Source organism: Cheilinus undulatus, linkage group 21 (genome assembly GCF_018320785.1).
Source record: "Cheilinus undulatus linkage group 21, ASM1832078v1, whole genome shotgun sequence".
In the NCBI taxonomy this organism is placed as follows: Eukaryota; Metazoa; Chordata; class Actinopteri; order Labriformes; family Labridae; genus Cheilinus; species Cheilinus undulatus.
This window is the reverse complement of record NC_054885.1, coordinates 2,469,373-2,491,178: the sequence shown is the minus strand read 5'-3', so window position 1 is coordinate 2,491,178 and position 21,806 is coordinate 2,469,373. Positions and strand designations below refer to the sequence as shown.

At 40.9% G+C, this 21,806-nt stretch overlaps 2 protein-coding genes across 2 annotated transcripts; one reads left to right on the top strand and one right to left on the bottom strand.

Annotated features, from left to right (window-relative positions):
• Positions 1–88: 88 nt before the first annotated feature.
• Positions 89–7,968, bottom strand: alg1 (ALG1 chitobiosyldiphosphodolichol beta-mannosyltransferase). Its single transcript, XM_041778552.1, has 13 exons — positions 7,659–7,968; positions 6,936–7,013; positions 6,739–6,842; positions 6,279–6,427; positions 5,931–6,020; positions 4,074–4,187; positions 3,661–3,782; positions 3,239–3,277; positions 3,089–3,148; positions 2,888–2,998; positions 2,521–2,635; positions 2,269–2,344; positions 89–351 (listed from the first exon to the last, which is right to left on the bottom strand). The coding sequence occupies exons 1-13, from the start codon at positions 7,948–7,950 to the stop codon at positions 220–222; spliced, it is 1,482 nt and encodes a 493-aa protein (XP_041634486.1). The 5' UTR covers positions 7,951–7,968; the 3' UTR covers positions 89–219.
• A 2,890-nt stretch (positions 7,969–10,858) lies between these two features.
• On the top strand, positions 10,859–20,868 carry c21h16orf89 (chromosome 21 C16orf89 homolog). The gene is made up of 8 exons (XM_041778522.1): positions 10,859–11,146; positions 13,248–13,400; positions 14,786–14,936; positions 15,716–15,833; positions 16,007–16,169; positions 17,900–18,004; positions 18,347–18,436; positions 20,733–20,868. The coding sequence occupies exons 1-8, from the start codon at positions 10,963–10,965 to the stop codon at positions 20,834–20,836; spliced, it is 1,068 nt and encodes a 355-aa protein (XP_041634456.1). The 5' UTR covers positions 10,859–10,962; the 3' UTR covers positions 20,837–20,868.
• Positions 20,869–21,806: the final 938 nt, after the last annotated feature.

Sequence of the window (21,806 nt, the reverse complement as noted above, 5' to 3'; positions counted from 1 at the left end):
TTTTTGCTGCTTTTTAGTTTGATCAAGTTTTCATCCTGACTGCCCTGAAGGTCGATTATCTACCATCAGAGATCCACACAGAGGCGACCTTTGACCTTCACACTACCAGACATTAATCTGGATGTCCTACTCCTCTGTAGGCAGCCATTGATAGTAAAAATATCAACCTCTCTGGTCCTTTTGGTGTGAAAATGTGGAACTGTCTGTGAATGTCGTCCATCAGGAGGCTGCAAACAGAGGCAGGACGTTCTGATCCCAGTTGTCGTCCCAGCGCTGCCCCCTGCTGGCTCGGAGGTTCCTCCTAAACTCACCCAGTCTGCCGTCTGAATTGGGAAATTCTGACAGGAGAGACTGAAACAGAAAAATAAAAAGGGAGTAAAGCAACAAATACACGGATTATGGATGCTTTTAAACATCCTGACAGAGCTACCAGAATGTAGTTTAATGTTTTAATAAAAGCTTGGTCCTTGTGGGCAGAATGAGCTTTAAAAACTGAGTCACAACACTTGTTTCCAGTCACAGTGATAAAATCTATTTACCTAGTTTCTACTCCAGATGATCTCGTTACGCTAAATATCAGCCACGTTCACCTCAGAGGTAAACTATAAAATCTTACATCAGAAGCAGTTGTGTTCCAGGTGGCTGCAAAAGTGCCCTCCTAGTAGATAAACATGATAATGTTCCCTTTAAGTGGACAGAGTTTGGCAAAGGGCCCTCTTCACTCCTCTCTAGCTGGAATAAGTGTGTTAAATTACCATCTTTGGTATCCTCCAAATGGCAAAAAACATGCAAAAATGCTCTTGTTTTTCTCAACATTGACAAAATTTGACAAACTGCTCTCTTTAAAGTGCCCTGCTCTTCTTTTTTAAAAGAAAACTGAAGACACATCATTTTAATTTGGCTTTTAACATGCAGTAATTTAATTTTTATTTTATTATTATTTTTTTTAATCTATGGTTTTGTAGTTTAATGACTCTAGTTTTTCTTGTCTCTGTTTCTTCTATTTCTCTTATTCTATTCCCCTCTATCTTTTGTCTTGTTTGGTTTTTATTGTTCCTTACTGTCTGTCTGTTCCTTGTAAAGCACTTTGGGCTACATGTCTTATGTACGAAAGGTGCTGTACAAACAAATAAAATTAACTTGAGTTGAGTCTTTAGAGCTTTTTTCATGCACAAGACATAAAAATGCCCTCTTGAGTTCACAAATTTTAACTTGGCTATCTTTTGTGCACATTCAGTGGACCAAATTTAAAAAGCCCTCTTCGGCCTACTTTAATTTGCCAAAAATTGACTAAATTCCCTCTTTTGAGTTCTGTAAGTGGACAAAACATGACAGCGGGCCATATTTAGGGCCCTCAAAGCAGACAGAACTTGATAAAGGACCCTTCTTAGTAGACAAATTTGACAAAGTGCCCTCTTTGGTGCTTCCTAAATTGACTGAAATGTACTAAAATGCCTGCTCTTGTGCCTTAAAAGTAGGAATTTATTTGACAAAGTTCTGTCCTCTGCACCCTCTGCCTCGCAAACAGCCTGAGCTTGGCACTCTTAGAATATTTCAAGTAAAAAGTAAAGGTTCAGAATACTTTTAATGACCTCTTAAAGTGGCTGAATATAGCAAAGTGTCCTTTAGTGTGCCGTCTTTGTGGACAAAATGTGACAAATGCCTTCTTTAGTGCCGTTGTAGTTGACAAAAAGGGTCACAGTGCCCTCTAGTGGGCACATGTCCCACAGTGGAGATGCTTCTTATTGTATGACTGGTAATCTCCGACATCCTCACTCGTGTATGTTTGTGAATAAATAGTTAAATAATTTTATTACAGGGGTGTAGAAAGGATAATAATAAAACTTACGATTCTAACCTGGGTTTTAGGTCTTTCACTATAAATATAAAACGACTTCATCCGTGCAACAGGGGCTTTATTATTTTTGCTTCTGCCTCGCAAACAGCCTGAGCTTGGCACTCTTAGAATATTTCAAGTAAAAAGTAAAGGTTCAGAATACTTTTAATGACTGAAAATGGCAGCATGTAAAATATACTTGATGTTTTCATGAAATTAAACTAAAAAGTTAACAGATGCATGTTGTTAGAGGCCATTTTGGCCCATTTTTAACCCACAGTATTGATAAAAACATGCTTTTCTTGACTTTTTGGTTGAATCAGATTTATATTAGTTGCTATCAGATGTTCCTGACTATAAATTAGGAAAATAACCCATCCATCAGACCTTCCTTTATGTGTCTTTGTGGGTGTTTTAGGTGTTCCTCTCACCTTTAGCTGCTCTGAGAGCTCCTTAGAGTCTTTGAAGATCAGTCCGTTCTCCTCGTGCTTCACCAGCTCATGTAAACTGAGAAAAAACAGAATTAAAGTTAAGTTTTTACTTCCTCTAACACAAAACATTTATAATCTTCATTGAAGAGATTTTGAAGGACAAACTATGCTGCCTATCTGCCTGAGAGAAGGACGATTATGCTGAAATGAACCGTTTAAATGTTAATAAGCCCACTTCCTGTTGATGCTCACCAGTTGAAGCCGATGGCGCAGACGGGCAGACAGCAGCCAAACATGTCCACCACCTTCATGGGCAGATCCAGACCGCTGGACGACATGTGGAGACAGACGCCCAGGTCTGCTGAGCCTGGAAACAAGAAAGCAGGTCTCAGAGAGGATGGAGGGTCAGGGTTCAGAGATGAGTGAGAGATCTCAGAGGATGGAGGGTCAGGATTCAGAGACAGAGTAACAGAACTCAGAGAGGATGGAGGGTCAGGGTTCAGAGACAGAGTAACAGAACTCAGAGAGGATGGAGGGTCAGGGTTCAGAGACAGAGTAACAGATCTCAGAGAGGATGGAGGGTCAGGGTTCAGAGACAGCGTGGTCAACCCTTTCTTACCTAATAAAAGTGGATAATCTTCAGCCTCCAGCCAGGGAGTACAGATCTTCACATGCTCTAAACTCAGAGAGTCGATCAGCTTCATGTAGTGATCCTTCTGAGGACCTTTACCTGGTTAAAACAAGGAGGAGAAACCCCACACCCTCAGTAAAAACAGTTTTAAATCAGACATTTTTACAGACAGAGAGAGCTGATGTTTACCTGTGATCACACAGACCAGAGATGGCAGAGAAGCTCCTCCTTTAATGAAACTTTCATACTCTGTTGGAAACAAACCAGGAGTTTAAACACAAGAAAAACGACCTTCAACATGTTTCTGAGTAAACGAGGAGATAATAAACACCCTCTCACCTTCAAGAGCCTTCAGTAGGATGGAGAAATCTTCATCCTCTGCAGAAACAAAGAACAAGTCTGATGTAGGACCACTTCATCCTGATGTAAAATGTTGTTTAGACTCAGCTCTTACTTAGAAATTTAGGCTGGATTGAACAGAAGTGCGCTGTATTCACATGAAAAACTAGAACTTCCTCCTGGTGGTTTTGAGGTTTACAGTTCGCAGACAGAGAAGGGAACAGAGGAGGGCCAAGAGGAAGGACTAGGCTGAATTCAAAGACATCCTATAAGCTAAGGATGACCATGAGAGTTAAATGACCTTCACCTCTGAAATCCTGAAACCTCTTAAACCAGCCTTGAGATACTCTTCTTCACCCCATCTTTGGCAGATATAAATATCACATCCATATCAGTATGCCTCCACGGTCTCTTCCTCTCACCTGTCCAGCTCGTGCTGCTGATCAGCAGCGCTGGTCGCTCTGCTCTCAAAGTCACCGTGTCGTCAGAGAGATCACGGACGGAGAAAACCGTCCTCTCCACCTGAACCGCCGACTCCTCCGACCTGAAACACAGCAGGGCAGATAGAGAAGGATGGGGAAACTTAGACGCAGGATTAGGGAGAAGTTTAATTATTTTGTTTGGTTTTATAGTAAGTGTGAATCTTTGGGATTTAAACCTTTAATTGATTCAGCATTCATTAGAGGTATTCTTCTCTATAAGAGGACATCAGAGTATCTTTCTATGTTTGAAAACTTTGAGATGTGGATGAATATTTTAGACATAAAGCTTCATTTTATTTGGGATGGATTGCTCTACAGCACTCTGGCAAACAGACATTTGTTGTTTTTCTCACCAGTCACTCCTGAACTGAGGGTAGGTGTCGGCCAGTTTCATGAAGAGCTCGTGCTGCAGCTTCAGAGGAGTTTCTCTGAAGATGGAGGCCGGTCTGTCGTACAGCGTCGTCGCCCTGCAAAGATGAAAAAAACGTCAAAACTTTAAAAGCAGGCGGTCACTTCCTGTCATGCTAACATTAGGGATAGGGCCACAGAGACTTGTTGAAGCTGGGATCTTATAAATACAGCAAAACAAAGACGTTTTTAGTTTATCAGTATCATTGAGGCCAAACTTGTGCTGCTCACCTCCGATCATATTTGCGGCTTACTTCCTGTTAAGCTGAGGGCTCCATTCATTAAAAAAAATGCCCACTATGAACTGCATTTACTAAACAATAACCCAATATCTTGGTCTCATGGATGAATTTCTCATAATGAGGGACAAAAGCTGTTCAAAGTGTCCTGGGTTTGTGCTGTGTCCAATCCCAGGGTCCTTCATGAATCAATTGATTGCTGAAAAATCAATACTTTATTAATCCAGAGGCCAATTCAAGAGTTGTGCTCGGCACTAACCAGGACGGCTAATATGTGCTTTAGAGCACTGACTCTCAACTTGTGGGATGGAACCCAAAGGTGGGTCGCAAAGTTATTTTCAGTAGGTCGCCAAAATGTGCCTGCAAAAAAAAAGTAGTCAAAAAATCTGTGATGTGTTGTTATTTTAAAGGGTATGTCTCAGCTACTTTGTTTCATTAAATCTTTTGTTCCATTTCTCGTCCATACCGCACCATTTTCCCAGTAAAAGCATTGAAATAGGATTGCAAAATCTAGGAACTGTGGGTCACGTTTTTCCTATAAGGATATGGTGGTGGGTCCTGATGCCAGACCAGTTGAGAACCAGTGCTGTAGAGCAGTGGTTTTCAAACTTTTTTCACCCAAGGCACACCTAAGATCAAGGCACACCATATTCATATCCATACAAAATAGACTTTTTGAATAATGTTACAGTCAAGGCGGCCCATAAGGGGGATAAAGGGTAGGGCTTTCTGAGGCCCAGCCAACTGGGGAATCATGGAGTTGGCAAAAGGTGCCTGAGAGGTGGCATAAATGAGTTAAAGGGATGAACAAACATGGCAAAATTGGGCAATTAGTGGCAAAACAGAGTAAAAAATGGGCAGAAATTGTCAAAAAGTCACCAAAAATTAGGTTACAAATGGCAAAAACATGTTTTAAGTGACAACAGGTTTCAAAAATGGGTAACGAGTTGCCTTCAGGGTTACATGTTGTAAAAAGGTAGTAAAAATGGGTTAAAAGGGATAAAAGGGGCAAAATTGGGCAAAACAGTGGCCAATTAGAGGCTAAAGTGAGCGAATATTGGCAAAAAAGGTGGCAAAATGGGTTGAAAGTGTCCAAATGGTGGCAAAAATGAGTAAAAGTTGCAATAAAGTGGTTAAAAGGTTTTTATAAGGTATTGTAAAGGGGAAAAAATTGCCAAATAACAGCAAAAATGGGCAAAAGGGTAGAAAAAATGGGTTAAATGTGTCCAGAAGTTCCAAAAAAAGTGGCAAAAGTAGGTCAAAAGTAGTAAAAAGAAGTGGAAAAACTGTTAAAAAAAAAAAGCAGCAGAAGGGTTCAAGTTGTCAAAAAGTGGTAAACATGAGAAAAATTTTGTTTAACCAGGAAGTTTTACTGGGGCACATTCAATACATGATTTTAAGCAACTCACTTTTTGGTTCCCAAAATGGGAATAGTTTTTTAACTACTGTGGAAAACAGTCCTCAATTCAAATCAAGAAGTTGCAGAGGTGATCAGAGCTGAGATGCATCTCTACTGGTCATATTTTCTTATTTAAAGTGAAAAGGGCTAAATAAAAATCGTACCTTATGCCCCAGTTTTTCTGCAGGTCGTCCTTCATCGCGTTTGTAACACAAAGGTTGTGATGGGCTAAAGGGCCGAAGAAATGCTCATACCTGAAAGAACACAAAAACAACAAATCTGAGGATCACTGACAGAAGATTAAAGGGGTTTTTATGACTCTATTTAAACATTCGAGACTCCAGATTTAAGTAACATATAGCTGGAAGTTCATTTAATGTTTACTGAGTTAAACCACAAACTCAACAGTTATCTAAAAAATACTTTGGAGTAGAACAGATTAAAACCAGAGGAAATGTTGGCTCTTATAGTAACCAGAGATAAATCTGTGATAAATCGTTCAGTAAACCGACCACTTGGCGATCCGGACCAGTGGGTGTCGCTCTCCATGGCTCAGAGCCATGATGGTGTAGCCGTAGTTGTGCCAGTCGATGATGAACCTGCTGCCTCGTAGGACGCTAACAAACCACGCTACGGCTATACTGGGCAGCCCTGGAGGATTCTGGGAAAAAGACATTTCCCATTAAAGGGTAGGACAAAGAAAATGTGTTGATAAACATGCTATCACAACAAAAGTTAGGAGGGAATATTCAAAATCTCCAAGGTCAGAAACTGACCAAGAGGAAAACAGCTACACGACTGTTTTTCCATTTAAAAGTAGATCAACAACAGTCTGAGTATGTGAATGTGCCAGTGTGAGTAAGCAGGCTGATGGTGAGGTATTCTTTAAAATCCCTGTTATAAAAACATATTTGCACTGAAGAGGCTGTTACAAATAAACCATACTTTCAATGTATGTTCAATCTTTGGTACCTGCATGAGGATATGAGCCTGTGTTTCCATCCTCAGCAGCACATAAAGAAGCTGAACCACCTGAAGGATCACCTTTGTGACGTATGTGAGCAGTTTAGGCCCGCCTGAAAGAAGAAACCTCTTCAGTTTTCGGTCTCAGACACGGATCTAATGCAGAAAACTGGTGCTTGATATTTAACAGAGTGATTCTTGGTTACCTCGAAGACCTTTCACCTCTGTTATGGGGTGGATCTTTATTTTCTCCTGCTTCAGGACGTCCTGATGAGGCTTGGAATCTGGAAGGAGGAAATGAGTCAAGCTTAACACGTGTTTTTCAGGCCTTTAGGACACATGTGGCACCCTAAGCCGTGCTTGCTCACTCCACCCTAAAGGTGTGGGCTTTGTTATTTTTAAAACTGATGATTTCCCACACCCCTGGAAATGCAAGGACATCCAGAGCATGGCTGGGGTTGTGCCAATCCTCCTTCCTGCCTCAGCTCTTATGCAGCTCACTCGCCACAGCTATGCCTTACTTCAGCCTCAGTTTTCTGCCTAAACATTCCTAAACGTTCTGCACAGTACTGGATATATAGAGAGCAATATTTATTGTGTATGGGCATTTAAATAAAAGACATCTAAATATGGATTTTGGTCTGACAAAAGTAGAGTAGACTACAAACTGCTGCACGTAAAACAAGACTTACTGGCTAAATGTGGGTTCATATATGATAAAAAGGCAAGTATCCCTGACAGTATCATTGTGTAGATTAGTTTTGATACATTAATTCTGAACTGTCTGTTTAAAACCAACCAGTGCCTTTAATAGAGTAGTTTTTGGGTTAAATAGACTCTTATATGATGAGAATCAGATAAGAACTGCGAGCAACAGCATGTAGTTCTGTTATATGTTATATTTTACTTCATATATGCCGTTGTCTTACCTAAAAATCCGACAAAAGTGACTGTAAATCCGTGTTTGCTGAGGGACAGAGAGTGATACTGCATCCGAGGACTCCGACCGAGATCCCCTAAAACCATCACACAGACCCTCCGGTCAGTCTCTGAGTCCCTCCGCCGAAACCTCCACAACAGGAGGGACAACAGGACCGCTACTACCGCTAGAGACGCAGCCGGCCACGGTAGGTCCGAACCCGGGGAGAAAAACGGCAATAAAAGGGCCAGAATAAGTAAAAAAACAGTTAATATAACTGTGAAGCTGCCGAGCGCCGCCATGTTTGTTTGTAGTTTGTGATGACGTGGCTCAGTGATGGGGGAGGAGCTCCAGATTTAAAGGGACCGTACACTTAAGGATGCGTTAGCGTCCAACAGATACACAATACGAACAGGAAAATCTTTCAAAATCCTCTTTTTTATTTCTTATTTACAAGACATATTAACATATTTTAGTATCCAACTATTTTTTAGTGAAAATGTTTGTCTGTATCGAGTAATTTTAATCCATATCCTCTTCTTTTGATTTCCTTTGATACAATTACTTTAACCAGGCTTACGGTAGCCCTGAAAGGACACGATTCTAATTCATAATAGTAAGTTTTTTAAAGTCCTTTTCTCAAGATGTGAAGTGATAACTTGTTATCAAGAGGGGCCGAGCATTGCAATTCCATGTTACTAAAGGGAAAATAATAAGAAAAAGAAATAAGAGAACTAGAAATAATCTAGGAAATAGAAAACAACATAAAGTGTTGTGTTAAAGTGCATGAAATGGAATGGTGGAGCTTATGAAAATCAAACTAAATGCTGACTATCAGAGAAATATCTGCTCATATTTTACATCATGTAATTTTGATTATTGCATGGTGTTTCCCCTGGTAGTAATACACTAATTTATGTTTATGTCTATGGAGTTCTGTCTGACCACCATTAGCTTGATATGAAGATGGACTGAGACCCTGATGGAAAGAGGTCTTTCCCGGGGCCTTCAGTTGTATGTATACATTCAAGACAAGAAGAGAGAAAGGGAAAATAAAAAAATAAAAAAGAAATTTAAAAAAGAAAAAAATAATTTTTAAAAGTGGTATATATGGATGTAGAATATATATGTTTGTGGAATAGTAAAAGTAGAGGAGAAACAAATAAAAAAATGATAGTAAATGATAAAGAAAGAAAAAAATAATTTAACTTAATTGTACTTATTTTATTTTATCTTATTTTATTTTTTTAAATTCTATTTAATTTTATTTTATCTTATTTTATTTCACCCTATTTTATTTTATCCCTTTTATTATTATTATTATTATTATTTTATTTATCATATTCATAAGGGTGTTTTGGTGTGGAGTGTACATTCCTTGTGTATTTTGGTAATACATATTTATTTATGTCACAAGTCTTCTTGTTTATGTTGTTATATTTCATATTTTTATTCTTTTTAGTCTTTTGTAGAGCTGACTCAAGAAACAACACACAAAAATTCCAGTGTACCTGTACTGTCCTGTACCTGTGCAAATGGCAGTAAACCTTTATTTTATTCTGTTCTATTGTACTTTTCTAAGTAAATTCTAAAATTGGTACTTTAACAGGGGTAACGCTACTTCTACTTTTACAGTGTAATTTAGTTTGAGTTATTTGACACTGTTGATCCAGCAGAGTGGTTTAATCTAAGTTCTCTATAGGTGTATGTGTTGGCAGAGTTTCCCATCATGCCCTTGGGCAGAGCGTTGCTGTTGTTCAGTGATCCCTGCTGAGGTTCTTTTGCTCATGTTTTGGTGGATTATTGTTGTTTTTGATGTGAGACACATTTGCACCATGAGTGAAGTTATCCACTGAGTTATCCCACCTATGACTTAAGTGTGCGTTGCCTTGCTCTGAGGTTTACTCTGCCTTCTTCCAGTGGAGATCCACTTTACCACAGATTTTCTAAAGTTAGCGCAGCTCTGTCATTCTGTTGAATATCTAAAACTTTAAAAGTGCAGTCTAACTTTAGTATTGTGGACCAATATAAAAACCTTTAAAGTGTTAAATTTAACTCATATAAATTTAGGCACCGCAGTCAGTTTTTCTGTGTAGCTGACTTTATTATAGAGGTATTATAAGGGATATTCAAAATATACTTGTGGGCCACACCAAAGGGGCCACAAGGGGGGGCTATGGCTGAAAAACACACACTAGAGTGCCCTCTTGGGAGGCAAAATGCATGCTAAAGTGCCCTCGAGAGCCAAAATGCATGCTAAAGTGCCCTCGAGAGCCAAAATGCATGCTAAAGTGCCCTCGAGAGCCAAAATGCATGCTAAAGTGCCCTCGAGAGCCAAAATGCACACTAAAGTGCCCTCAAGGGCCAAAACACCACTAAAGTGTCTTCTTGGGAACAAAACACGTGCTAAAGTGCCCTTGAGAGCCAAAATGCGTGCTAAAGTGCCCTCTTTGGAGCCAAATCTCGTGCTAAAGTGCCCTCTTTGGAGCCAAAACACACGCTAAAGTGCCCTCCTGGTTGGCAAAACACACTAAACTCCAGAAGACCATTAGGACCAAGAAATACTATGAAACGTTACTGTTGCAATGACTTTTATGTTGGACCCTTCTTGATCTATATTGACCCAGAACTATATCTGACAGAACCAGTTTGGATTATCTGGTGCTAATATGGTGTTAAAATGCACTAGAATACAGGAAATGGCATCTACTTCATTGAATATGTTCTGGGGGAAGACCCCCAGACCCCCTAGTGGTTCATTTCTTTATTTCTGTGTGTTCTTCACAGTCCAATGTTGAATCTCCACAGTTCTTGTGGAAGCTGATCCTAACTACAAACTAACTTGAGTAGTCTGTCTAGTTAGTCTGTTTAAAGGCTATATAATGTGCCATTTGTAGAACATATAAACATGTCTAAAGTGCCCTCGAAAACACACCAAACTTAGTGCCCCCCTTCATACGGCTGTATGTGCCCTTTTTTTCTTTTTGCCCCTGCCCTTGATAAAGTCTGTGCACGCCACTGAAAGCAAATAACTGAGATGATTTTTGCAGTCATCAAATGTTTTTGCAGTTTCCTCTTGAGGCCACCGGAGATTCGTTTAACATCCAAACTTTCTCTGACCCTTAAAAACAGTCTGACTTTTGATTTCGTAATGGATCCTCTCTGACGTCACGTCCCCCCCTTTGACTCCCCCCTCGTGTTGGAGCAGGCACAGCCCCATCCTCTCTGCTCCTCTCCTCTCTATTTGGTCTCAGTCTTTTGGAGGAAATCCGTCCCGGATCCGTCTCCAGGAGGGGGATTATCGGTGCTCGAAGATGCAGCGGGCAGCGGCGCACTCCCTGGCCGCATTGCTGGCTCTGTTTGCCGCAGTGTGCGTTCGCTCTGAGGCGGAGGTGATCGATGACATCCTGAGCAGCCTGAACAGAGGAGCATCCTTCCTGGAGAGACAGCACGAGCACATCAACCTGGACGGGGTGGTGGGCTTCCTCATGCTGCAGGGTACGTAAACAAACAAACAAACAAACAAACTGGGCTGCAGAGGGCACGTGGGGAAACGGCGCCTTTTTTTAGTCCTGGTCAGGTGCAGCCACATTGGGCCATCTGCTTTCATGAAACTACTCAATAAGCATGATTCTGTGCAGGTAGAGAGTCCTGTTTATCCTGGAGAAACTGGAGAGGAATGCATTAAAATCACTGACTCTCAAACTAAACTAAACCAACTTTTACCTTGTTTTAGATTGTTTAGGTTTACTGATCTTCTCACATGTTTACTCTCTGCAAAACCAGTACAATCAACCTTCATTATTCATAAAGTTAGTGGTGTAATTTGACTCCTATCCAGACCCTATGGAGGCCCAGACCTCAAAACGCAGTTTATAAATAACATTCACAGTTCCTGTTATAATACTAAGCCTACAGCTTATGGTGCCAAAGAGTATTGGATGTTTTACCCTTTTATTGATTGTAAAAATCAATCACAGTCAATTTAATACAGCTTTTCTGACAAAGAAAATCATTTGATTAATCAGTATTCCTGGATACCGTTACACCATGAAGACAAAAGAACACTTCAAGCACCTCAGAGAAAATGTTACTGGAAAATGTCAAGAGTACCTTGATGCAGACAAGATGGCAGACATACATCAAATCCATACCGGAATTCTTGACCAGAAGTCCGTACGTCTAAGGTTAGGCTTAGGCATTAAAACCTGAGTGGTTAGGTTCAGGGCAAGGCAGTGAGGAAGGTGATATATTTGAGATCCAACACCAAGGGTTAGGCTTAGGCTTAGGCATGAAAAGGACTGACAAACACTGGCAGCTGAGTCCAACACGAAGAAGAAACTTCCGCTTGGGACTTCTGGGATGGATTGGATGTACAGCGACGCCCATGTTGGCCATCTTGACTGCAGTTGGGTCCCTCTTGAAAATGTAAGTCAGGGGATGGATACCAAAACATTTCCAAGTCTCTGAACATTCCCCAGAGTTCAGTTAAATCCATCATGAAGAAATATGTCATATGTGTAAATCTGCCTAGATCAGACCGGCCTCACAAACTGAGCGAGCGTGCAAGAAAGAGACTAGTGAGAGAGGACACCAAGACACCTATGACTACTCTGAAGGAGCTCCAAGCTTCAGCAGCTGAGATGGAGAGACTCTGCAGACAACTGTTGGCTGGGTTCTTCACCAGTCAGAGCTTTATGGGAGAGTGGGAAAGAGAAAGACACTGTTGAAGAAAACTCAGAGTCAATCTGGACTAGAGTTCACCAAAAGACATGTGGGAGACTCCATGGTCAAGAGGAAGAAAGTTCTTTGGTCTGATGAGACCAGAACGGAGCTTTGAGACCATCAGACAAGATGACATCACCACAAACACACCATCCCCACTGTGGAGCACAGTGGTGGCAGCATCATGCTGTGGGGATGCTTCTCAGCAGCTGGCCCTGGAAGGCTTACCCTTATAGAGGGTAAAATGAATGAGTGACTCTACTAAATACTGACTTGACAAAGTTTTATATTGACTGATTGATTCATAAAAATCAATGAAAGGGTCAAACATCAAAGGGAGTGAATACTTTTATAGGCACCGCCACGGTAGGTGAACTGCTCCACAGCTTCCACGCTCTCACCGTCCATGCATGGACACAGATTCGATAGCGGCATCCAAGGCATCTGAGAACTGGTTGACACCTCAGCACAGCCAGCGACGTTCAACATACCTGATATACGTTTGCTGCCCAGGCTCCTCCTTATCCGTCAGTGACAGTCCAGAGGTCTTTGCCTGATGCCTTCATGTGACATGCAGCTAAAAGCTGAAGCATCAGGAGCGCTCCTCCAGATGCAGATCTTTCATTCGTAGGTGTTTACATGTGATGTAGTTTAAGGGTGTGGAAGAGCAAACCCCACACCCCGAGATTCCTGAGGGGAGGGAGCTGAACCCTTCCAGCTGTGTGAGCAACTGCCACCATATTTAACAGACAGGGAGCTGTAATATCATGGAGTTAGTATAAATGCCTCAGAGCATAAAGAGACAGAGTTTTGCTTGAATGCACTATGACGACTATGTTTTATCTCTAAAATCTTGTTTTCTTTTTTTTCTCAGCTGAATTGAAGGAAGCAGTCCGGACGTGGCCTCACACCGACCCGGTCAGCTGGGCTCAGAGAACCACCGCTGTCGCCCTGGTCAAACGTCTCGACCAGAGCTTTGAGAAGGCAGTCGCTGCCCTGCAGCAGAATGACCCCAAATACTACAGAGGTGAGAGAAACGTCTGCTGTGGTCTAAGGGCATGAAAAATTACACAGACCTGATTATCTGAAACACCTGACTATTTACTATCAAAGACAGTGAAGGCATGAACATGGAATTATTTACTGCTAAAGAGAGAACTGGATAAATAGATACAGGTAGAGGGATGGAGACATAAAGAGAGAAGGGCAGGGGCGGAAAAAGGATGGTGGGATTGAGGGACAAGTGAGGGATGTGGGGGTGAAAGGGATTAAGGTAAAGGTGTAAGGGAGCAATCAAGGAATGAACGGATTGGGGTGAGTTTAAGGTATGGATTAATGACAGTATAATAGGAAGATTTAGAGATAGACTTACAAGGCTGGGAGTTGAAGAGTTTGGGGTAAGAATTTAGGGATAAAGCATTGGAGGTAAGAGTCTAGGGATGAAGAGTTTGGAGTAATAGTCTAGGGATAAAGAATTGGAGGTCAGAATCTAGGGATAAAGAGTTTGGAGTAATAGTCTAGGGATACAGAGTTGGAGGTCAGAGTCTAGGGATAAAGAGTTTGGGGAACAGTTGTAGGGATGAAGAGTTTTAACAAGAGTCTAGGAATAAAGAATTAGTGGTTGGATTTGAGGGATAAAGAGATTAGGATAGGAGTTTAGAGCTAAAGGGATAAGTTTAGTAGTCTAAGGATAAAGGGCTTAGCGTTAGAGTAAAAGGAGAGAGGGATTAGGGTAAGAGTCTAGGGAAAAGGGATTAGGAAAAGAGTTGATGGATTAACAGATCTGTTGAATTGTTTGTAAAAATGTCCTGATATAAGGAACATAATAGTCACATTTCTTTAAAAAGAGATGATCATTAGAGAGTTGAAACTAAGAAAATGAACAGAACAGGAACAGAAAATATAAAATCGACACTGATGGTCTTGTTAGCTTCGTTGGTCATAAACTGGTATGGATTTTATCTTTAGTCTGTTTCATTGCCAGATAAAAACTCTTTTATTGGATTTACTTTGGCCGAACATGGTTGCTAAAAGGAGCACACTGCAGAAATAAAAACCTTTTTTTAAAAGCAGCAGTACAATCAATCTACTAAAACAAGTACAAAACTGTCTTTATCTCCAAGTCAAAATGTGTAACTAATAGGGCAAAATTTGAAAAAAGAGGAATTTATTTAAGAAAACTGTGGTTGAAGTTTATTCATTAAAAAATAATTAATTTTGGTTTGTAGATAATGTAAAGAAATCTTAGTTTTTGATTGTTATAAGAGGAGAAACAGTAGGCTTTTTGGCTTTAAACCCTCTAACACCAACAGTTTTTCCTTGTGATGCCTCGTCTCAGGTACACGTCTCTAGCTAAGCTAACATGCTAAATGTCCATTGTCTGTTCCTCTTTCTCCTCCATGTTCTCTGCAGAGTTCGAACCACTGCTGACATGGAGTTTCTGGTTGATTCCTCAGGGCTGGAGCTCCACAGACCCCAGTCTGGTCTACTCGTCCACCATGACCACCGAGTGCTACGATGAGCAGCTCAGTGACAAATGTCTGACCCTGCTGCTGGGAACCTGGTACTAAGACTCTGACAGAGACAAACACTTTAGCAGAGACAGGCTGAGGTTTACTGGGGTCCAAGTTTAAGTCTGCATCCTCAACCATGATCGTCTTTTAATCTCAATCGGACTGGAAACCAAAAAAAGAGAAGAAAATGATTAATCCAATTTTTAAACCTTATTTAGTGTCCAAGCTTTAATTCACTCGTTCAAGTCTCCTTAGACAGAGTCCTTTCTCTGCCCAGCTGCCAAAATCTGCTGCTTTTGGGGATCTCAAGCATGCATTCCTGAAAATGAAAGTTTCAGTAATAAACGGTAAAAACCCATTTTAGACTGGGTGCACGTTTGCTGCGTGACAGCTGCAGCATAGCTTTCATACCAGGCGTGCATGTGCTGCATGTTGCATTCCCTGCCATCACAGATCTGCTTTTCTTCATGAGTTTAAATCAACAAATCTTCCTGCAAGAGACTTGATTCATTGTATAACTGAGCAATGAGAAGTTCAGAATAAAAGCAGTCTGTAAACCAGGCTTTTACTTTGAAAATCTGTGTTTATGTCGCCTGTGACGTATCTGTAAAAATGAGATAAATATGGCACTTTATTTATTATTTTCCTGTCTATTTTTGCCACATTTGTGGATAAAATAGTCGAGCCTTCTCTCGAGTCTCAGCGTGCAGGACGTGCGTATCAGATATATTGGTCTCATGTACTAATTTCCTATATTTATGACTAAAATGGTACTTGTAGTTTTGTTCTGATGGTTCTGTCTCATCTAAATGTTTCTGTTTCTGTTCAGGAAGATGAACGGGACGCCCTGCATCGTCACCAAACCCTGTCGAGACACCATGACCCGTTTTGGTTGTCCTCATTACTCTCTGTCCCACCAGCTGCTCTACTTCATGATTGGGAAAATGGTGCGACTTTAAATGTTATTATACTTGTATCTTCATTAAATAAATGCCTGAAGTCTCAGCAGGAGCTAGAATAAAAACCAGTTTATTATTTATCAGGATTAAGAATCCTAGCTGTTTAAACCTGGGGGGTAATCTGACGTTCTGAGAGGCTCCTTGTGTGTTTTCCCGCCCAGAGAGGCTGCACCAACCTGCTGAAAGGCGACACTCGACCATCCAGGATCAACATGACTGAGCGCAGCTATGAGAGGATCTTCTGCTCCAACATGATGAAGACCAACGAGGACATCATCAGAGACGGCCTGACTGAGCAGACGGTCGACATCTTCATCGAAAACAGTCAGTGTCTGCTCATCCTTAAATGCATATCACTTTTTTATAGTTTGTGCGTTATAACGAGTCTCTTTTATAGTTAGTTAAACTTCATCTGTTCTGCATGGATTTCATCCAGAGAAGGGGCTGTTTCTGGATCGGGGAGCTCAGGATTTCACGTCTGCTTTTTGTACATGATGTGGTTCTGTTGGCATCAGTGGATTGCTCCGTCTGGGTGGGGAGTGAGTCTTTGCTCCCAGTGAAGGAGGTTGTGTAGAAAGGACTGTGAGACTGACTGATCAGTGCAGCATCAGCAGGAGTGCAGACTTTTTGCTGGAGTGTTGGTGGAGAAGAGGGAGCTGAGCTGGCAGGCAGGGCTTTGACTTGCTGGACAGTTTATTTTCCAACCTTCAACTATGGTCACGAGATTTGGGTGATTACAGAAAGACTGAGAGCATAGATACAAGTGTTTGAATTAAGTTCCTCAGGAGGATGCCTTGTGGTTGCCTCCCTGTGGAGGTCTTCTGGGCACATGCAACAGGTGGGAGATGTCAGGGTCGCACTGGAAGGATTGTATATCCCTTCTAGCCTGGGACAACCGAGGTTTCCCCACAGGAGACGCTGGAAACATCGCAGGGCAGAGGACTGACTTGCTTAGCCTGCTGTGGAAGCTGAAGACAGAGGATGGAGGATGCTTTCGGCATGGATCTGATAATCTCAGGAGTCTGAGCATTGTGAAGGACTGAAAAAAACTGGAGCTGAAATGGCTCCATAATCAGCACTTTGATTTTTTATTTAAAGGCAGAAATCACAATGGCAAACAGATATTTATCAACGCATCTTGCCTGAAAATCAACATTTCCTAATAATCTAGTTCAGTGGTTTCCAGTGATGTATGGAAGCCTTAAGAGGACATACAGTACACTCATAGATTATGTTTAAGGTTTTCTTGTGATGGAAATTAAGTTTCAGTCGTTTTCTCTTCATTTCAACTTATTTATCTCCTTTTCCTGGATAGCAAAGCTGGTTTTCCCAAGATAATTAGAGAATTGGTCAAGAAATAACCAAATTTCCATGCAGGAAAATGGAGTAGAATAAAAATAAATGCATGCATTTTATTTTGGAACAGTGCTTCTTGCAAACAGGTTTTGTTCCATTTTATTTTTAGGGTCAAACTAAAAAAAAAAAAAAATCAAATACATTTCAGCAGTTGAGTATTTTGGGTCCTGATTCCTCACAAGGAGGTCCAGGTGGGTCCTGATGCCTGACCAGTTGAGGACCTATTGACTGTCTGGGTAGCTCAAGTGAATTTTTCCTTGAAGTTCTGACTTGCAGGGTTTTGATGTCCCACGGTTGTGTTGCACACCAGTGTGCAGAGGCTGCTGTCTTCAGAGGTGGCCAAGGTTTGAGTCTGGCCTGTGGCCCCAGTCCTGGATTTTTAGAGGTCTAGTGCATCTGTGCCGTGCCTGGACCCACCTCGTCCTTCTGTGCCGGGGCCATGAAGCACAGAACGATTGCACTCACACAGGCCAAACATACCAGACTTTGAGCTGAAATGGGCCCAGGCACGGTACGGATGGCCTAGTGTGAGTGCGCCCTTGAGGGTGGAGGCTGCCAGTCTGGCTCCTCCTCCTGGAAGTCCACAGGTTGATGAGATTAATGGCACCAAAGGATCGGAGGTTGCAGGACGGTGTGTAGGGATGGAGGAGGTCTGTAAACTTCTTTGACTTTGTTAATAAACTTTTCTTTATTTACAGTTCTCATCTGTGGATTGGCCGGTTTCTCTGACTTCTACAAACCTGATTGGCTGCAGCACATCCTCCGGCTGCAGGACGAGGAAGTGGGCTGCTTTGGGAGAGATAGTAAGTGACGGAAAAATGCAAAATATTAGAGATATGATCAGTAATGAGCATCAGTTAAATGCATCTGAACAAGAGTCAGATTTTAAGTGTTAAATGTGAAGGTTTGATATTTTGTGTTGATTTTTATCTTAAATATCTTCTTCCATACTTTGTTTACTCTTCTGAATTTTGCCGAGCTGTTAAAGAGTTTTCAGTCTGTTAGGGTCAAATTTGAAAGCCTACACCTTGTTTTAATTACGTCCGTTTGCAGGTTCTTAGTGAAGAATCAGGATATTTGGTCTCGACTGATTAGCCATCAAAAAGGAAAGTTAGTGAGGATAAATCTGTTGTGTTTCTTCTCAGAGAGCATCATCTCTCAGATCATTGGAGACGAACTGCTGGAGCAGCTGCAGCCTCACCGGAGGGTGAAGAGGAGGGAGAAGATACTACCAGGTCAGCTTACATTATACTATGATATGTTAAAATGCAAAAAAAATTAGATCCATGATCCATGATAGCAATAACATCATGATAGAGATTCTGCAAAAATGTATGCATTTTCCAAGACATTCATACAGGAACACTCTCATCATACATTTAACCATGTTATTGCCAAATGGATCTACAGTTTTATATGGTGGAGGAGGCTCTGCTCTAAAGATTCTGCCTGGGTTTGACTTTCCAGGGAGTGCATGGCTAGAAATCTCCATATGGATAGTAAAATTTACGACAATGTGTACTGAATAAGATCAGATTAGTTCAGAAGCAGTTAATCCACAGTAGCTTGGATCTGCATGAGGGTGCAGCAAGATTTAACCCTTAGAGCTCACAGCTATTTTTTTCACCATCATGTCTCGTCTGGACTTCTTGTCTTAAAAAGCTTGTAAAACATCAACCCTGTGGTGCACAGTTAAGCTCCATACATGCTTTTTTGTCCAGGACAAACTGGGCTTTAAGAATCTACTACAGTAATGCTACTTGAATTTTAAAACAGTTGTAGGACTCTAAAGACAAAAGAAAAAAACAAATTGGAATTGGAAACTCACAAATTCTTATTGATAACACACAGCAACCAACAGTGACTAAGCCTTTTCTTTGCACAGACTTGTTCTCCATCTCTTTGGGACAAAGCGGTGAAAAAAAAACACTCTGTGACAAACGGTTTTCAAAATATCTAGATATATACAAAGAAAAAGACCAAGCGTGTTTTTGTAGTTAGATTCATTTGTGCTGTTTCTCACAGCAGTAGAGACGCACTGGTCAACTACAACTCCCACAATGCATTGCATGTCAACAAAAATGGCACTGCCCACTGAAGAAAGCCAAAGTAAATGATCGAAAATGGATTAAAAATGGATAAAAAGATGCTTATTATTGGATGTATCGCTGTGGATTTAGTCACCAAAGTTCTGGGCTCGCTACAACGGCGTCCTTTAGGGCTACAGAAACATCAATGGTAGCAAACGAACGACAAAATGGTCAGCTTTCAGAGGAAAAGAGTACGTTTCTATGACCTATGGTTCAAAAGTTATAAACATTTATATTGACTGTGTCACGTATTGTTATTGGACAACGCTGTCCTCAGAAACTCCGGAAAGTCAGCCCAGTTGCGGGCTCACTAGAAAATGTTCTGTAAGAGCTATGAACGCATGGAGTATATGATTAGAAAGACACAATGGAGAGCTTTCATAGGAAAAAAACAAGTAAGTGCCTATGACTTACAGTTTAAATGTTACCAAGTGATTTATAAAAGGATGTGAGCTCTAAGGATTAAGCTATAAAGGAGGCTGGGGTGGAGGAGTGTTAATTTCGTTGACTAAAACTATGACTTAAAGTCACATACGACAAAAATAGATCTGTGATGACTAAAACTGACAAAAACTAAGTTTAGTTTTCATCAAGATGACTAAAACTAGATAAAAATGTAATTTAGTTTTCATTGGACATTTAAATCTGTGACATTTCTCCACTGTGGGTAAATTTGTCAAAAAAAACAATACATCTGTATCTATTCTGCCCCTCAGCTGTAGAAAGCAGGGACCCCAGGTTTGGCAGGGTGCAGAGAACACACTACCAGGATTTGTTACCAGATTTAGGCAAGAAAATAAATGCTTGGACAAAAAGTAAAGACCAAAATGTGAAGACTTTTTATGGACTAAAACTAGACTAGAACTACAAAGGATAGAAATGACTAAAATGTGACTAAAACTAAAATAGATTTCATTTAAATACTAAAAGAAAGACTAAAATTAAAAATAGCTGCCAAAATTAGGAGGTGGGGGAGGTTAAGCTGTGCCAGCAGCAGCAGCGTGGTGCATCAGCATTAATGCAAGCAGGATCTAGTGAGAGCTATCGTTTTAAATACACCACTGTTTTTAGAGAAAGAGCTGTGATTGGCTGTGGGAGCTAGGAGGCGATAACTGAGATCAGCTGGCCGTCAGCTGATCACGGCTGGGCTTATGACTACTGAGTCCTGCATGAACCAAGGCCAGGCTTCATATCCTGATATCTGATTAGCAGGAGAACATTAAGGGCCCTTTAAAAGGAAAAATGAAAATTAATGTTTTTAATCCAGTTTGACATTGTGGATGTTTCAGCTCTGCTTAACTTTTTTTTAAGTTCTGTTCTTTAGTTTTATTGTCCCTGTGTCTACTTAATTTTCATCAAACTGATTTTTAGTGAAATGAGATTTTTTGTAGTGTTCAGACAGTTTAGTGACTTGTTTTATTTTTTCCCTCTTTTCACACAGATGGCTGCTCCAGTCACATGACCGCTGTAGCCGTCGGCACTCTGGGAGGTTACCTGAACTATTACCTGACAGAACAGGACATCACGAAGAGGCCGCTCACCTGAACGCCCCCACAACCTCCCCCTCATCACGGGTCTGCCCCCCATAAAAACTCTGTAGATCATCATGTAGAGGCGCTCTTCATGGCGGAGACTCTGACAGTAAATGTTACTCCATGAAAACATGATAAAAATGTTGAGTAAACTCTGGGATGAGGCTGTGTGACTCTAAGAAGACTTCTCTTCTTCATCTGTTTTCTTTTTTAATCTGAGATTGTTAATCTGACCTCCAGCTGAAGATTTTATTAAAAAAAAGCTGCTTTTTAAAGTTTTTAATGCTCCAAAACTTAGACCAGCATTCAGTTACTCTGTGTGTAAAACTTTATAAAGGGTTAATCTGATATTTTTTAATGTTCCTTTTAATCTCTGGTACGGTTTTCTCCAGCTGAAAGAGCAGGCGAGGATCCTGATTGGAGCATCCCTATCGTACATACTAACTGTAGCTTTAAAGAAAAACACCTCCATATTTTCCTCCAAAAATAACGCTCTTTATTGTCTTTAACTTATTGCTTTTCACAAACGTGATCTACCGAGAGGACAAACGCATGAGCTTTGGATGCATGTAAATAGACATTCATAGAAAATACATGATGTATTTTATGTTAGCAGAATAAACAAAATACCAAACAAAGAGTGTGGTTTATTTTCAACCTGTTTGTCTTCAATAACATTTAGATATTAGAATAATTAATACACACCCTGTCTTTATAAAGAGACGATGGAGAGGAGCTCCAGTTAAAGCAGAGAGAAGAGAGTGATTAAAGAGAATCTGTCTGAGCTATCGCTCAGCCAAACCCACCAGCTGGCCTTCAAAATAAAAGCCTCCTCTGGGACATGGGTCCAGAATCTGCACAGATGAAGTCAGGAACTGGACGCTGTTTTGACTCCAGGAATTTAGAGCTCTAAAACACACCAGTGAGTCCGTCTGTCCTGGCTGTTATAAGGTGTTCCATGTTGGTGGCGTTCCAATCTCTCT

Bases quoted from the DNA above. Each gene is read 5' to 3' on its own strand.
- c21h16orf89 (XM_041778522.1), top strand. From the start codon at position 10,963: ATGCAGCGGGCAGCGGCGCACTCCCTGGCCGCATTGCTGGCTCTGTTT. The intron at 16,170-17,899 runs GTCAGTGTCTGC...CTTTATTTACAG, and splicing joins CGACATCTTCATCGAAAACA to TTCTCATCTGTGGATTGGCC. The intron at 18,005-18,346 runs GTAAGTGACGGA...GTTTCTTCTCAG, and splicing joins GGGCTGCTTTGGGAGAGATA to AGAGCATCATCTCTCAGATC.
- alg1 (XM_041778552.1), bottom strand. From the start codon at position 7,950: ATGGCGGCGCTCGGCAGCTTCACAGTTATATTAACTGTTTTTTTACTT. The intron at 6,843-6,935 runs GTAACCAAGAAT...TTCTTCTTTCAG, and splicing joins AGAGGTGAAAGGTCTTCGAG to GCGGGCCTAAACTGCTCACA. The intron at 2,636-2,887 runs GTAAGAAAGGGT...TCTTGTTTCCAG, and splicing joins AGATTATCCACTTTTATTAG to GCTCAGCAGACCTGGGCGTC.